The 17,893-nt window shown below is 37.9% G+C and overlaps 1 protein-coding gene across 14 annotated transcripts in view; it reads right to left on the reverse strand.

The window, feature by feature from the left end:
* BBX (BBX high mobility group box domain containing) overlaps positions 1-17,893 on the reverse strand; it is a 278,769-nt gene that overhangs the window by 52,930 nt on the left and 207,946 nt on the right. For all 14 annotated transcript variants that reach the window (XM_036850548.1, XM_036850546.1, XM_036850547.1 and 11 more), the window contains 2 exons: positions 7,494-7,574; positions 3,736-3,810 (listed from right to left, as the gene is read on the reverse strand). In XM_036850548.1, coding sequence (XP_036706443.1) covers positions 3,736-3,810; positions 7,494-7,574 — 156 coding nt within the window. The remainder of the gene's footprint in view (positions 1-3,735; positions 3,811-7,493; positions 7,575-17,893) is intronic.

Below are 17,893 nucleotides of genomic sequence, written 5' to 3' on the forward strand. Positions count from 1 at the left end.
TCAAATTAATTTTTTTAAAGCTTCCTCAAATCTTATAAATGCACAGTCAAAAACCCTCAGAAGACAAGTGCCATTGAGGAGAGGAGTAACATCTGGAAATGTCTCCCTGCACAACTCCTCGTAAGTAGGAAGAGGTTCTTCCCCAGAAAAAAACTTTCTTTTTGAGGAGTGAGTGTACTAAGCAGTAAGAACAAATTAATTTAAGAGAGGTACGGGATCTCACTCTCCAGAATCACAGGACAGTGGCTGTTACACCATCAAACTGGTTACTCAGAGCTGCCCAGGGCTTTGAGGCGCCTAATAAATCTGATGGTGATCTCGCTTAAACAAGAACCACACTCTGAGTGGCAATACCTGTTAGAAATGCATCCGCTGAGGTATGTCATACAAACATTTTTAATTAAATTGAAAACTCTTGGTAAATAGTGCATATGTAAATATCAGATGTGTCAAAGACGAGCCACTACGTTCTGATATTCATGCTACAGAGTGTAGAATTTAATCAAAAAGAATACATGGCAAATAAATTCTGTTTTGAAGGAGCTGTTTCTAAAAGGTTGGATGGGACTGCTCAGGTACCAACATTAAAAATAAACTTATAGTCATCACGTCAAAATTCTTTTTACCTTTGAAAAAATTATTAGTATCAAGTAAAAGGATGTCAATGACTAGAGGAAAGCAAGGAAATATTAAACAAAACTATTCCCCAGACAATGAAAAGAAAAGCCTGTTTATCATAATGAAAAATTATGATAAAATCTTAATTTATTCAGATCCATCAAGCAAATTGTTCTTCATGAAATGATACCATTATATGATATTTTTGTTACCAGTTTTATAGAATAGCCCTCAACGAGTAAAGCAAATACTGTGGCAGAGAAGCCTAACAGATAAACAGGCCAGAGGGTTGGATCAAGTCATGGTGGTTGACACAAGTGTCCAAAGAGGAAGCAGCATTTTTTTTTTTAAATGTAAGCGCTAAAAGTAATTTTTTCTCATTTTTGAAGTGAGATGCTGGGTTTTCTCTTGCCAAAAGGATATCATTTTACATTTCATTTATGCAGCACTCTTTATGCAAACGAATCAAAGTGATTCAATACATCAATATTAAACAGAACAGTCCTGCTTGTCATTTTCTCTCAACCTTATAAAAAATTGCTTAGTTTATTTTATGCATTTTTGGTTGAAATTAATAAAAAGGAAAATGGAGAAAGACCTAAAGCAGATGGCATCTTATTTTTACAAAAGGGATATATTTTATTATTTGTCATATAGTGCTCATTAGAAATGAGCACATGGTTGAGGCCAGGGCTTTTGTGGCAAATCAAGCATTATCAGATTTGCCTTCTCATGATACCAACCAAGAAAATACTCTCTAGTGTGTACTCTCTCTCTCTGGCTGACAATCCGAAGAAATCTAAGATCCTGCATGAGCTGACCTGACCTAAGCCCAGGGTTAAACGCTAATAAAAATACTGGCTGAAGCTACATCACACCCAAAGCTAAGCACTGATGATCTAACAGGTCCTATTCACCCCTGCATTCACTGTGAGAGTTATTCATCAACTACAGAATCTATTCACTATTGGAAAAATTTAATAAATTGGAATGTTATGGCCTTCACATTGACAATTTTCCTAAGCTTTTAAAATAAGTTAAAAACAAGGCAAAATGAAATAAATGAATTACTGGAAAGTGTGTATTCTGAGTGAACTCTTTAATGAATGCTTGTAAAATGGGTATAAATTCTGGAGCTGATCTGTGATTAGAGCAAAGGCAGCAAAAAGCAATAAGTAGCCTCCCATGTGTATTATGTTAGTAATGGCAAGAAGCATGCCTAAAGTTCTCTATATGTTATAAAATTCCATTCCAATACTTCCTGAGCTCAGTAAGTTTTCTGAACCCCATGTGTGTGTGTGTGTGTGTGTGTGTGTGTGTGTATATATATATATATATATATTTTTTTTTTTTTTTTTTTTAAATGAAGGCCATACCTCTGCAAACTGAAACTATAAGACACTGATGAAAAAAATCAAAGATGACACAAACAGATGGAGAGATATACCATGTTTTTGGATTGGAAGAATCAATATTGTGAAAATGACTATACTACCCAAAGCCATCTACAGATTCAATGCAATCCCTATCAAATTACCAATGGCATTTTTCACAGAACTAGAACAAAAAATCTCAAAATTTGTATCGAGACACAAAAGACCCCAGATAGCCAAAGCAGTCTTGAGGGAAAAAAAAGGAGCTGGAGGAATCAGACTCCCTGACTTCAGACTATACTACAAAGCTACAGTAATCAAGACAATATGGTACTGGCACAAAAACAGAAATATAGATCAATGCAACAGGATAGAAAGCCCAGAGATAAACCCACACACCTATGGTCAACTAATCTATGACAAAGGAGGCAAGGATATACAATGGAGAAAAGACAGTCTCTTCAATAAGTGGTGCTGGGAAAACTGGACAGCTACATGTAAAAGAATGAAATTAGAACACTTCCTAACACCATACACAAAAATAAACTCAAAATGGATTAGAGACCTAAATGTAAGACCGGACACTATAAAATTCTTAGAGGAAAACATAGGAAAAGCACTCTTTGACATAAATTACAGCAAGATCTTTTTTTGATCCACCTCCTAGAGTAATGGAAATAAAAACAAAAATAAACAAATGGGACCTAATGAAACTTCAAAGCTTTTGCACAGCAAAGGAAACTATAAACAAGACGAAAAGACAACCCTCAGAATGGGAGAAAATATTTGCAAACGAATCAACGGACAAAGGATTAATCTTCAAAATATATAAACAGCTCATGCAGCTCAATATTAAAAAACCAACCATCTAATCCAAAAATGGGCAGAAGACCTAAATAGACATTTCTCCAAAGAAGACATACAGATGACCAAGAAGCACATGAAAAGCTGCTCAACATCACTAATTATTAGCGAAATGCAAATCAAAACTACAGTGAAGTATCACCGCACACCAGTTAGAATGGGCATCATCAGAAAATCTACAAACAACATATGCTGGAGAGGGTGTGGAGAAAAGGGAACCCTCTTGCACTGTTGGTGGGAATGTAAATTGATACAGCCACTATGGAGAACAGTATGGAGGTTCCTTAAAAAACTAAATATAGAATTACCATATGATCCAGCAATCCCACTACTGGGCATATACCCAGCGAAAACCATAATTCAAGAAGACACATGCACCCCAATGTTCACTGCAGCACTATTTACAATAGCCATATCATGGAAGCAACCTAAATGCCCATTGACAGATGAATGGATAAAGAAGATGTGGTACATATATACAATGGAATATTTCTCAGCCATAAAAGGGAAAAAATTGGGTCATTTGTTGAGACGTGGATGGATCTAGAGACTGTCACACAGAGTGAAGTAAGTTAGAAAGAGAAAAACAAATATCGTATATTAACGCATATATGTGGAACCTAGAAAAATGGTACAGATGAACCGGTTTGCAGGGCAGAAATTGAGACACAAATGTAGAGAACAAACGTATGGACACCAAGGGGGGAAAGCGGCGGCATGGGTGGTGGTGTGATGAATTGAGAGATTGGGATTGACATGTATACACTGATGTGGATAAAATTGATGACTAAAAAGAACCTGCTGTATAAAAAAATAAATAAAATAAAATTCAAAAATTCAAAAAAAAAGAAAACAATAACAACAAAAAAGAAGGCCATACCTCTGCAAACTGAAACAAGGCTGATGCTTGACATTGTTTTGAAGGAACATCAGGGTGGGAGGTACCTGAAGATATCTGAAAGGAAACAAATAATTTTTAAAGCACAAGTATATTTTACCATAACAGACTAATAGATTCTGCCAAATATTTCCACTGTACACACAGATAAAGATTAAGACAGGAGTCATCACCCTCAATCCCTCTTAGAAAAACAGTATCAATGATAAACGAAGACAAAGGCCATGTTTCTAAAAACACATGTGGAAAGAACAAAGAAGACTGAGTTTGGCTCATTTGCCATGTCTCTTGAAAGGGTATCAGATATGTATCAAATAGCAGTTGAGGACACCTGTAGCGATAAATGTCCTTATTTCAGTGAATTTTCTAACATATTATTAAAAGTTGAAAGCTGCAAGTAAATCTCTCTCCTCCCTACAGCACTCCCCTCAAGCTGTTCTCTGCTTTGAGACAGCTGTGAAACAGGGTTGGAGAAGCAAACCATGTGGGTCAGAGTATCTGGGACTGAATCTTAGTTCTGCTACTCACTAGCTACATGACCTTGGGCAGCTCAGCTAATCTCTCTTGAGATTTATTTTTCCCAACTGTAAATTGATGATGATGATGATAATCCCCATTTTACAGGATTATGGTAAGAAGAAAATAAGCCATAGAATACACTGCCAATACATAGAATTCTAGAATACATAGAATACATAGAATACACTACCAAAACTCAATAAATTGTTTATTGAATATGAACAGCATTTCTTTATTTTATAACACCATGCATCCTCCCATCCAACATACACACACACCTATGCCCCTCAGGTGTCTGACAGTGGATAGAGGATTCTGTCACACCATCCTTGCTTCAGCTAGGAGAACTTTTGTTTCTATTTGGTGATTATGATAGCCTCATTAAAAGTTTGCTCTGAGGGCCACATGGAAATAGTTTTTAGGATGTTTTGAGAGCAAGGTCAGTTATTAATTTTGGTTTCAAAGTGAACAAAGTTTCTATCCAACTACAAACTAGGGTGAAAATGAGTCACAAGAGCAGAAAGCCTGAGCACTGTAAATTCAGCCCATTTCCAGTTCCACAAAAGTCTTTTTCTTCAATTAACTGTGCTCACCGACTCCATCAAAGGGAACTTACTAAGCAATACATGCAGCTTGATCATGACTCCTCAATCCCAGGAATCATTTTTTCATATTAATTAAATTAAGTTGTTTAGAAAAACAATGGAGCCAGTTGGTGATATAATATCAAAGTCAATTTTAGGGATAAGAAAGAATTACAAGAGAGCCTGATGGAATTATTGACTCTATTCATTGCTGAAGGCATCTGGAAAATTTTAATTCTACCATATCTTTTGCATCAGACAAATAAGCATTTTCAGAACAAATATCAGTAAGAAGAAAAAAGATCTCCCAGATCCTATTTAACAAACTAGTCATACACAAATTGTCATAAATGGCTAAGATCTAACCAAGTACTTTGAAAATATTTCAGGGTAAAGATGTAGAACTCTTCTTGGTCAAACCATGAAACCTATCATTTCAAAAGACCTCCGTGGGGTTTCCCTGGTGGCACAGTGGTTGAGAATCTGCCTGCCAATGCAGGGGACATGGGTTCGAGCCCTGGTCTGGGAAGATCCCACATGCCGCGGAGCAACTAGGCCCGTGAGCCACAATTACTGAGCCTGCGCGTCTGGAGCCTGTGCTCCGCAACAAGAGAGGCCACGATAGCGAGCACCGCGATGAAGAGTGGCCCCCGCTTGCCGCAACTAGAGAAAGCCCTCGCACAGAAACGAAGACCCAACAAAGCCATAAATAAATAAATAAATAAAATTAAAAAAAAAAAAAAAAAAAAAAGACCTCCGTGCGCAAGCTGTGAGAGACTGCAGATATGAATCCACAAGGATGTTCCTGAAATCCTGGGAATTATAAACTGTAGGTCTTACTTCAGACATGACTTTTCACTCCTACCAACCCTCTATAAAAGTTAAAGAAAATAAATAGTTTGTGTAAGAGGAAATGCCTGACCTACAATATATTTCTTCAAGGATTAAATTAGACAGTGAACAAAACAGAACCAGTGGTATAAACAATCTAGATTTTTGAAAAGCATTTCACAAGTTTTTAAACAAAAGGATGTGTCTCCAAATTAATATTGGGATAAAGGAGATGTTGACATGAATAGGGAGCTCCTGAAGAAATATTAGATTAGGGTCAGGGATCTCGTTGGAATCTTTGGTTTGCTATAGTAACCAAAAACATGCACATGTGTCAACACACCCAAAATTTCATGTGAAATTTGAGAGATTTCACTACATCTTTCACCAGGGATCACTGGTTAAGTATCTCTGCTTTCAAAGTTGAGACTAACATTATTTAATATGTCTAAAACTACTGTTTAAAAGGAAGTGCAGACTGAATCTGCTATTACATTAAATTCTTGAGGAAACAATATAAAAAACAATTGGAATTCATGGCACATCTCACAGAGAGCAGAAAGGAAAGTGATAGATAAGGAGTATTATGTGAGCAAATATATATTGAAACATTCTGGTGATATCAGCAGGACATTTAGGCATATAATAAACAATGTCATAAAAGGAATGACCTAATATGCCAGTGTGAAAAGTAATTCTGCCAATGAAATGTTGAGAACCACCAGGAAAGAACACTAGAGGAGAAAAAAGTCTGAAACTTAAAATATGCTCTCCTTTGTACAAAACTGTACCACAAGGGGCAAACATTAGGAAGGATGACAGTGTGAAAGAGGGTCTAGTGAAAGACAATTAGAATGATCAAGGGAAGACCATGTGGTTTAAAGTTTAGAAAAAAGTAATCAATGATGGCTCCATATTGAGTTCTAGGGTAAAGGCAGATATTTTGGGAAGCAGTCTTAACCTTTAGACTTTATATCAAGGATAATGTGCTTTTCTACATCATCTCTGAATATGTCAGAGACATACTGAGCCAAACAGGTTTGACACAAGATATAAGATTTTGAAAACTGCCAACTGCATGCTAAAGTTTCAATTAAGAGAAGTTTACTTAAAACAAATACAAAGGAATGCACAGCCAATAACCATGAGTCAATTCTGTCTTCTGATTTAATACCTGACAAATCAATATCTTATAAATGACTAAGTTCTAAAAATAGTTCAATTATATTCTTAACTTTCCTATACATGAATAAAAATTAGTGATGAGGTTTAAGTGCAATAATATTTAGTATGGGGCTTCCCTGGTGGCGCAGTGGTTGAGAGTCTGCCTGCTGGTGCAGGGGACACGGGTTCGAGCCCTGGTCTGGGAAGATCCCACATGCCGCGGAGCAGCTGGGCCCGTGAGCCACAACTACTGAGCCTGTGCGTCTGGAGCCTGTGCTCCGCAACAAGAGAGGCCGCGATAGTGAGAGTCCCGTGCACCGCGATGAAGAGTGGCCCCCGCTTGCCGCAACTAGAGAAAGCCCTCGCACAGAAATGAGGACCCAACACAGCCAAAGATAAATAAATAAATAAATAAATTTTTTAAAAAAATAAATAATATTTAGTATGAGTTAATAACAAGCTTCTATAAACATATTTATTCCTTAATTAAGAGACTCTTAAGTTCCATAATTTGGTACTATTTTCCCTTTTATGATTACTTGAGCTAAGAACGCAGGGTTCTTCTTTGCTTTAAGTTACTTTCATCAGCCCAAATTTAAGCTCACTTTACAATTTCATTAAGTATAAATTGTAATATATTACCTCGGCAAACTGAAATAATGGTGACTTCTGACGCAATTCAGAGGATTCTGAAACATCAGGCCTGCAAGTGCCAGAGGATATCTGAAACAAAGAAAGGTGGTATGAGGCATCACAAGAATAGCTTCTGGAAGACAACAGAAGACAAATGTCACATAAAACATTCCTATTTGAGAAAGGAATGGTTTTGACTCCCCAAATTTGAGGCAGTACTGTGACAAAAAGGTAGTTATATTCTGCAAAGTCTTACACAAGGTTTTATCAAGTTTAATATATTCATTCAACTACTAAATAATGCCATAAATTATAGGAGATAGACAGGACAATGCATTTCAGAAAAATTACTATTAACCAAAGAGAAATGTCTACAATGATGCCTATTTGATCTCTTGGCTTTCTGCAACCAAATCCAAAGAATATCTACTTCTTCCATGTTCTGTGTTTCCCCACTATTTCATATAACCTGAGTACATGAAAACGCAAATGAGTTTCGATTATAAACCTTTTGGGAAAACAAAACTAAGGTCCAATTTTTGTTTTCCAGGGTTTTCATGTATTTATATACAAGCCCCAATCTTAGAAAAGTTAGTACTATTTTCCTAAGAGAAATTTCCTTTATAATATATTCTTGTATATTATTTACGACACTGGGTAAACATTTAACGCTCTACAATCTTTACCTGTGATTTTCATTATTAACAATAGTTACAGAAACACCACTGATTTTTTAAAAAATTCTTGCTGTTTATCAAGTACTATTCTCAGGATACATAATTCCTCTTTATTTCAATGTTAAAAATTGACCCATTTCTGCATTTGGGTGAAATAATAACTTAGGTAAGTAGCCTATAATTCAAAAGTCATAGGAGTCATAGAATGTTAGAGGGGAAGGATTTCAGCATCCGTCTGATCTAACCCTTTTTACAGATAAAGGAACGTAGGACCAGACAGGTAAATGACATCTCTACTCCCCAACATTCAATAATCCCCTTATTCTTTATTATTACAGCACTTAGCACTGACCACCACAAGACATAAATATATGTTTATGGTCCATCTTCTCCCAGGGATTTTGTTTAATGCAGAATCCTCAACATTGCCTGGGCACAATGTAGATACTCAAGTATTTGTTGAATTAACTAAATCAAAATTGACAACATGTCTTCTAAATACCAAAACAGGGTGTCCCCTCTCTCTCCTTTCCTGAATGACAAGGTTAGAGAGTCTTAGGGAACAAGTTATCTTTCAATTTAGAGGAAAAATAAAAGTTAAAAATACTTTTTATAACATGTTTCTGACAACAAAATAATCCAAGATCACTATTGAAAATCTGAAAAAAAAAAAAAAACCAGAAGAAAAATCATCTCCCAAAGATAAGCACTGGTAATATTCCATGTATATTCTTCCGGTTGTGTGTATAGATAATGTTTTCAACAGAAATGGGATGATGTACTACAGTTACAAAATGTTCGTTTTTAACAATGCATTGATTTTCCTGTTATTAAACCTTTTCCAATATAATTTTAATAGCCGCATGTGATTAAATTAGATGGTTGACTCTATGGAAAGAGCTGGCAGTCACCCAGGTTATGTTCCTAAAACTAGAGTTTCTCACGAACTTCTTCAGTAGACATGGAAGATGTGTTTCTCTAACAACGTCATAGGCCACTGGGCAGGAGCAAGCATTTAAAATTTTAACTGTCACCTTTGGATTTGAAAGGGTAATGGCCAACTTCTTCCAGTGATAAGCTCCATAGAAAAGGTGCAGAAGCTTTAATTAATTTGCCACCTGTGGTTTGGCTGTCAAAGCCTGATTCCCTCCCTGTCACTTGACTATTTGAAAACTAGTGTGCCAAAAAGTCCAAAAGTGTTTATTTGCTTTCTAAAACTTTGAAGCCAAGGAGACACAAAATATACTAAAAAAGGCCAGCAAATCCTGAAATTACTAGCCACAAAAAATTCCTTTATTGGAAGGAATACTTGAATGAACTGTATCTTTATAATTTCTAAACAATGAAAAAAAATCAATACTGTCCTGGTTTATAAAGAAATCCTGTGTGCTTAACCCCTAGATATCTTGGTAAATAATCAAAATTTTGTTTACAATTGAGCCTAGGGAATTCCCTGGAGGTCCAGTGGTTAAGGATTTGGTGCTTTCACTGCCGTGGCCCAGGTTCAATCCCTGGTCGGGGAACTAAGATCCCACAAATTGCGTGGCCAAAAATTAAAATAAAATAGAGCCTAGGACTAAATAAAAATTATAAAGTGACTTTATAAAACTTTAATAATGTAGGTTGTACATATGACAGAAAGTTATGGAGATATTTAGAATTAAGTATATTATCATATAGGGTAACTACCCTATATAAAGCTTATATAATATAGAACACATATTTTTATTTCTAATCCCATGATGCATGAGAGAGTTATCATTTATGAGATTAGTTAACCTATGGCTCAATTAGAGTTCATATTAACTATAAGAAGAAAAGTCAACTTTCTTTTAAGTGCCATTATAGATAATATGGCCATGACTATACATCCAGTCATAAAGGTTTAAAGTTAAATGAGACCCTCTGCAATCATTATGATGGATGGTCTTAAATAAAACTTTCTATTTGTATGGAGAATTCACATGTAATTACTTATCAAGACATCTATAATCCTACACGTTATGTCAATTGTACTATGCAATCAGAGAAGTCTATGCGTGCGTGTTTGTGCTCCCCACGCACCTGACGCACAGTAGATGCACAAGGAATACTGGTTGACTGACTTGATTCTCTGTGTTTATGAATATGAGGAATCTCAATGACCAGGCCAGGAATCACACAACAAAGGCTATCCAATGGTTAAAACAGCAATTACAGTCACTGAGGCTATGCATTTTACTGTAGTGGATAACGTCTCCTTTTAAAATCTAGTTACTCTTACTTTAAAGCACTGTGGATTTAGCCTTTATTTTCAGTGTAGTATAATGGAAACAGCACAAAATTAGGAGCCAGAAGAGTTGGCTTACTACTAAGCTGTGTGGTTACCTGACTTTCTAGGCCACAGAATTAACAGAAGCAGCAAATCAGAAGGGGCCAAGAGTGGGGATAAGAAAAAGGAAGAGGGGCTTCCCTGGTGGCACAGTGGTTGGGAATCCACCTGCCACTGCAGAGGATGCGGGTTCAAGCTCTGGTCTGGGAGGATCCCACATGCCACAGAGCAACTAGGCCCATGAGCCCACGTGCCACAGCTACTGAAGCCCGCGCGCCTAGAGCCCATGCTCTGCGACTGCAACAAGAGAAGACACCGCAGTGAGAAGCCCGCGCACCGCAACGAAGAGTAGACCCCGCTGACCACAACTAGAGAAAGCCCGCGTGCAGCAACGAAGACCCAACGCAGCCAAAAATAAAAAAAAAAAAAAAAAAAAAAGAAGAGCGTTGCAAAAGAAACAATGCCACCAGCAAGAAGACACAGAGCGAAAAGACAGAAAAACTGTAGGCACAAATTTTTTAAAAAATTTTATTGAAGCATAGTTGATTTACAACACAAATGTTTCATAAAGCATTGTAGTCTATTTAAAACAAATAACCAAAATATTGGGTGTAAGATAGGCTTAAGGATGTACTGTACAACATGGGGAATATAGCCAATATTTTGTAAAAACTGTAAATGGAAAGTAACCTTCCAAAACTGTATTAAAATTTTTAAAAATCTCGGTTATTTAGTAAAGTGGATTATCACAAAAGCTAAAAAATAAATTTAAAAAATAATAATAAAATAGAGCAAGTAGTCCTAAAGTTTTTCCTAAATATAGTAGTTAATATTTATAACTGTGATTCTAAGTTGTCAAGATAAGAATAATTATAAAATATATCCCTTATTAAAAGGCAGAAATGCATGCGATACGTGCTAGACATATTTCCATCTAAAATCTCAAAATGTAAAAATGGTTCAATGACATGGAAAATGTACTGAGGTAGAATTCATTCTTGAGTGTTTGATAAATGAGGCATCCAGTGCAAGTGTATATATTTGTGCATACATGTAAACATTTGGCAAAGAAATCTGGCATTACATCCACATGGAAGGAAGACGTTATTTCCCACAAAAGACTCCTGTTTAAAGTTATTAGAGGATCCTAGATGTTGTCACCTTGCAATATCACTTTGCTGTTTGTATTTACAGTATCATAAATTACTTATTAGGTGGGGTATGCTTTTTATGGAGAAACATCATTCTTCAACATCCATTCTTCAGCTAAAGCCAGCTTACTTTCTAAACATAACAAAATATAGAGATCAAAGATATCTGTTCATCAATTAAGAGGAAAGAAAAAATACCAAATAAGTAGAGATTCAATAAAGGGAGGAAAAAACCCAAGAAGCTCTTTTTAGAAATAGTCTCTGAAATAATCCATAAAGCCACTAGGTGTTGCTATATGCCCAATAAAGAAAACTGCTACAGGGATTTTAAAAGCAGTTTTGTTAACCACATACGTTTTCAACTTCCCTTAAATCCAATCTTCCCTTTAAATTAGCTATAATTCTCAATAGCCAAGGAAGGGGAATGATTAGTAGAATTAAGAATTATGACGAGGTAATACTTTTTTCCCACAGGTAAAATGCACATCATGATAACGAGAGACATAGAAACATGATCCAGCCCCTTGATATAAAACAAGATCAAGCCACTCAGACGCACTGTTTGGAAAGCTAGGTTTTATTAAGAGCCCATTCCTACTTCGCAAGGCACAAGACCACAGACACAGAGCTGGACTGTGATGGACACATAGTCAACAAAAGGGATGAAGTACACTGGTTGTATCTGAACTCCACACCCCTGCTCTTGCTAATTTAAACATTTACTGATTACTCACTCCTTCAACAAACATTCAATAAACACCCATTACATACCAGCCACAAAGACTGCTGCTCTCTTTCAAGAAGCTTACATCCCACTTGTGTGCATTATATGCTGGGGAATAAAATGAGACTAAGGGGATGTGTCTGGCCATTAAGTTGCTTGCATTTCAATGCAGGAGACAGCTACACATTAAGAATGGACATGCCTCTTGGTGGAATATTACAAAGGTCTGTGGGAGGACAGAGAAGCAGCCTTCATTCTTTCTGGGGACAGATGGAAGAAGTAAGGTAAGTAGCATCTGAGATCTCCCTAGAAGGAACACCAGAATTGTGGAAAGGATGTGGTCACAGCAGGAGGAAAAGCATGGAGGAAGTGCCGTGTGTGTGTGAGAAGCAGTGACTTTCCCTGTGTGGCTGAAGCCTGAGATGCCTGGGAGTGTGGTGGGAGATGAATCAGACTGAGAGGGACCTGAATGCTGGGTTAAGAAGTCTGAAAATTAGGCTGGAGGCAATGGGGAGTCAGCCAAGGGTTTCAGTCAGAGGAGCGGCATGATGAGAGATGTGTAGTTAAATAATTCTGTCAGTGGAGTGCAGGATGACCTTGGCTGGGGAGTGACTGGAGGCAAGAGACCAATTAGAAGGTTAAGGAAATAAACCAGCTGAGATGCGGGGCCCCAATTAAATCAGAGATGGCATTTGCCAGGGCTCAGTAATTGCCTGGAAAGGTGTCAGGGCGGAGGGAGAGGGGTCAGTCAGTGCCAGTGTTCCTAAGGTAAGTTAAAGCCTTTGCCCGAAAGAGCAAGTATGAGAGAAGGAAGACTGTTTAGGCAGCGGTGGAAGGCGGGGTTGTCTTCTTCCGGAGGAGAGGGGTTGGGGGTAGAGGATTCCATTTCAGAGTTCAAGGACAAAGATCCTGTGTGACTCCAAGGCCCAGTGATCTGATTCTCACCCTCATTCAGCCTGGCCCAGGCTTTCCTACAATTGGCAGCTTTTGCCAGGTATCCTTCTATAACGGAGGACCTGAGTGATCACTTAATTTGCATTTAATATGAGATGTTAAATGAAGCTCTGAAATGGACTTGAGCGTTTAAACACAGGTGAATTCAGTGTAAGTATATTACATACAAGTTAGTCCTTCAAAACCTACTTAAGGACTAAAATGAAGCCACTCTTAATTAAACCTAAATGAGGTTAAGGAGCACCTGAGGACTAAAGCAGCGCACCTGACTGGCAGACACTAGGATTGGGCTACAGTTGAGAGAACGGGGCCACCCTGAGGAGCACAACCCAATAGCGCCGCGTAGAGCTGTGAGCTCCTCAAAATTAGAATGTAAGTCAAGTCATTTGGCGGAGAGGAAGGATAAGTCCCTGGTTTTTCTCAGGGCACCAGGGCTACCAGAGTCAAGTTTCCTATCATTCTAAGCCGTGTGGCAGAGCGCTAGGATGGAAGTCCAGGACAGACTCCAGGTCACCTCTACAAACTGCCATAGTAGTTGAGACAAACCATAGCCATCTTCCTGCCTCAGTCTCCTCATCTGATTAAACAGGTAACAACGCTACTGATGTCTTCACAGGACACTGTGAGAACAGAACGCAGTCGTGTATACAAACATGCTCTCAACGACAACGCAGCAGCAACAGTACCACCCTTCTCGTTTACCTTCTTGTTCTCTATTCTCCTCTTTCTTTTCCCGCTCACTTGTTGCCCACCTTCCCCACTACCCCTTCCCACCATCTCTGGGAGACCGAGGAGCGCATGTGAGTTCACCACTGTCTTGAGCAATGCGGCCTAGGAACTCAACGAGGACAGATGCTTGCCAATCAGGTTGGGTAGAAGGACTTGATTCTCTGGGCTTTGAGCCCCACTGCTGAGAGATGGAAGAGGCTGGGCTGGATGGGCAGTTCCAGGCAAAGTGGGCAGTGAGCAGTGACATAAAAAGGAGAGGTTTCTACCCGGAATTGAGAAAGCTCCAAGAGCCTATTTAATGTAAAATTTAAGTATAGTATTTCCTCACAAAATATGTTTAAAAGCTATATAACTGTGAGAAGGGAAATTAACAGCTTCAGTGAGAAGGGGGCAAGAGTTGGGGGTAGGGTTGGAATTCAGTGGATTTAAGCATCCTGGAGTAGTCAAATATAGTAGCCTAAAAGAGGCACATGTCAAACTAGCTCAAATGTACCAACAGGCAGTAACATAATTTTCCCTACTTCACTGATACCAGATATTATAAGAAAGGGGAAAACTTTCAATTTTATCAAAAATCTGTATTTGTTTTAAATTTAAAACTCACAGTGTTTTAAATATAGACATATTCATTAACAAGTATTGGTATTATCACCTTTTCTCTAAGATTTCACCCATCTCATTACTTAATGGAAAATATACAGGTTTAAATCCTAGTATAATGACTTTCTTGCTCTATGACCTTAGATAGGCTATTTAACCTCTCTAGCCTAGTTTCCTCATTTATGAAATGGGGAATAATAAACCAACCTCTTAAGGCTCATGGAAGGATGAAATGAGATAATCAGAGTAAGTGCTTAGTACAGTGCTTGGTCCCCAGAAAGCACTCATGAAATGGCTGCGTAAGGGTGCAAACACCACTGCATAAGTGGCCCGAGTTGAGGTCAGGTGGGTGGGGACTGAATCACAAAGGTCCCCGTAGGCTATATGAAGACTGAAGCTAGTCCCCCTGGGTTCAAATCCTAATTCTGTCACTTCATAGCTACACAATCTTGAACAGATTATTTGCTCAATGTGAATACGCTGCTGGTAAAACATACTATAGCCTGTAGGAGTAATAGCCTGACATAATATAAGCTTTCAAGTTAAGTATGAAATACCAAGAATAAATTATGGTAATAATTCTAGGTACCTACAAGAATGCTTTTCAGGAGAGGTGAAAATGCCTTCAGGTTTTATTTAATTAATCTTCATAGATCTTCTTAGGAGTTAGAAGCAAGTGGGTATTATTATTTTTTTTTAACATCTTTATTGGAGTATAATTGCTTTACAATGGTGTGTTAGTTTCTGCTTTATAACAAAGTGAATCAGTTATACATATACATATATCCCCATATCTCTTCCCTCTTGCGTCTCCCTCCCTCCCACCCTCCCTATCCCACCCCTCTAGGTGGTCACAAAGCACCCAGCTGATCTCCCTGTGCTATGCGGCTGCTTCCCACTAGCTATCGGTTTTACATTTGGTAGTGTATATAAAAAGAAACGAAATTGAGTTGTTTGTAGTGAGGTGGATGGACCTAGAGTCTGTCATACAGAGTGAAGTAAGTCAGAAAGAGAAAAACAAGTGGGTATTATTAGTTCCATTTTACAGGATGGAAGGCAAAGAAAAACGTGGCTTGATCGTAACTCTACTGTCATATCTCCTCATTCCAACAAAAGAACTAGGCATTCTAAAATCACAGACCCAGGTCTAATATTACTTCCCAAACATCTGAAAGTTTGCCTTCAGTTCATTCATTCAACTAAATAGATATGGATACCGTCAAACCTTTTCATCAGCCAAGATTATTCTGCCTAACTTCTCTTATTTTCTTTTATTCCCCAAACCATCTTTTCTGTTTTAGCCAAGATGACTTTCTGGTGCTCACTTAAGTCCAATACTGAAATGTTGACCTTTCCAATATTATTCCAAGCTGTTCTATATATTATGTGTTGAATAATCTCCCCTTCCATTTCTGAAATGTATCACTCCCTGCCTTTATTTTTTAAATTTAATTTAGCTTTACATTTTTATTAAAATAAGTTAAAAATATAACACTATGGAAATTTTCAGTCCTGGAGATTACGTCTAGAAATTCTAGATCAAATACTTATACTTTATTACATTTTCATCTTCAGATAGTAACTCACCGATACGAATCATAAAGGCTTAACTCAATGTAACTAACTGCCTTCTCTTTAGCTCTTCCCAGAGTTTGATGTGAACATTATTACTTTTATTTCTTCTATTTTTTCTTTCTTGTTCCTTTAAAGTAAAAAGGAAAAGTGTTCACTTAAGCTGCTAGACACTGTAGAATGGACTGGCTCTCTACAGCCCCCTGGTTAGCATATTTTAAGCTTATACCGTATTTTCTTGATTAAAAAGCTTCATTTGTTTTTCAGCTTCTGTTTGCTAAAATCTCATATTCATTGGCAACACTCGTTTCCATTTCCTTCACTATTATGGGGTTATTTCCTAATAAGACTTCTGTGCTTACATTTCACTGGGTGTCAGTAGAGACAAGCTTAGGCTGCTATTTTGAGTGTGTGTGTGGGGGGGGGGGGGGTGGGTAGGGTGTCACTCCCTGATGGCTGTGTTGCTCAATACAGGCAAACCTCGGAGATACGGCGGGTCCGGTTCCAGACCATCACAATCAAAAGTGAATACTTCAATAAAGCTAGTCTCACAAAGTTTTTGGTTTTCCAGAGCATATAAGTTATGTTTACACTATAATGTAGTCTATTAAGTGTACAATAACATTATACCTAAAAAAAAGGACGTGCTTTAATTTTACAATGCCTTATTGCTAAAAAATGCTATCATCTGAGCCTTCAGTTAGTCAACCTTTTTCGGTGGAGGGTCTTGCCTCGACACTGATGGCTGCTGACTGGTCAGGGGGGTTGGTGGCAGATGAAAGTTAGGGAGGCTGTGACAATTTCTTAAAATAAGACAACCATGAAGTCTGTCACATTAATTGACTCTTCCTTTCACGAACGATTTCTCTACAGCATGCAATACCATTATTTGATCCCATTTTACCCACAGCAGAACTTCTTTCAAAATTGGAGTCAATCCCCTCAAACCCTGCCACTGCTTATCAACTAAATTTATGTCACACTGTAAATCCTTTCTCGTCATTTCAACAATCTTCACAGCATCTTCACCAGGAGTAGATTCCAGCTCAAGAAACCACTTTCTTCGCTCCATTAGAAGCAACTCCCCATCTGTTAAAGTTTTATCATGAGATTGCTGCAATTCAGTCACATCTTCAGCTCCTAATTCTAGTTCTCTTGCTATTTCCACCACATCTGTAGTTACTTCCTCCATGCAAGTCTTGAACCCCACAATGTCATCCATGAGGGTTGGAATCAACTTTTTTCCAACTCCTGTTAATGTTTATTTTTTTTGTTTGTTTTTTATTTTTTTGGCCGCACTGCACAGCTTTTGGGATCTTAGTTCCCCGACGAGGGATCGAACCCAGGCCTTGGCAGTGAAAGCGCCAAGTCCTAACCACTGGACCGCCAGGGAATTCCCTTAATGTTGATATTTAGCTCTCTTCCCATGAAACGCAAACATTCTTAATGGCACCTAGGATGGTGACTCCTTTTCAGGAGGTTTCCAACTAACTGACTTTGCTCAGATCCATCAGAGGAATCACTATATATGGCAGCTACAGCCTTACAAAATGTATTTCTTAAATAATAAGACTTGAAAGTTGAAGAGACTCCTTGATCCATGGGTGGCAAAAATGGATGTGTTAATAGGCATGAAAACAACATTAGTCTCATTGTGCATCTACATCAGAGCTCTTGGATGACCAAGCGCA

This window comes from Balaenoptera musculus, chromosome 4 (genome assembly GCF_009873245.2).
Source record: "Balaenoptera musculus isolate JJ_BM4_2016_0621 chromosome 4, mBalMus1.pri.v3, whole genome shotgun sequence".
Taxonomy (NCBI): Eukaryota; Metazoa; Chordata; class Mammalia; order Artiodactyla; family Balaenopteridae; genus Balaenoptera; species Balaenoptera musculus.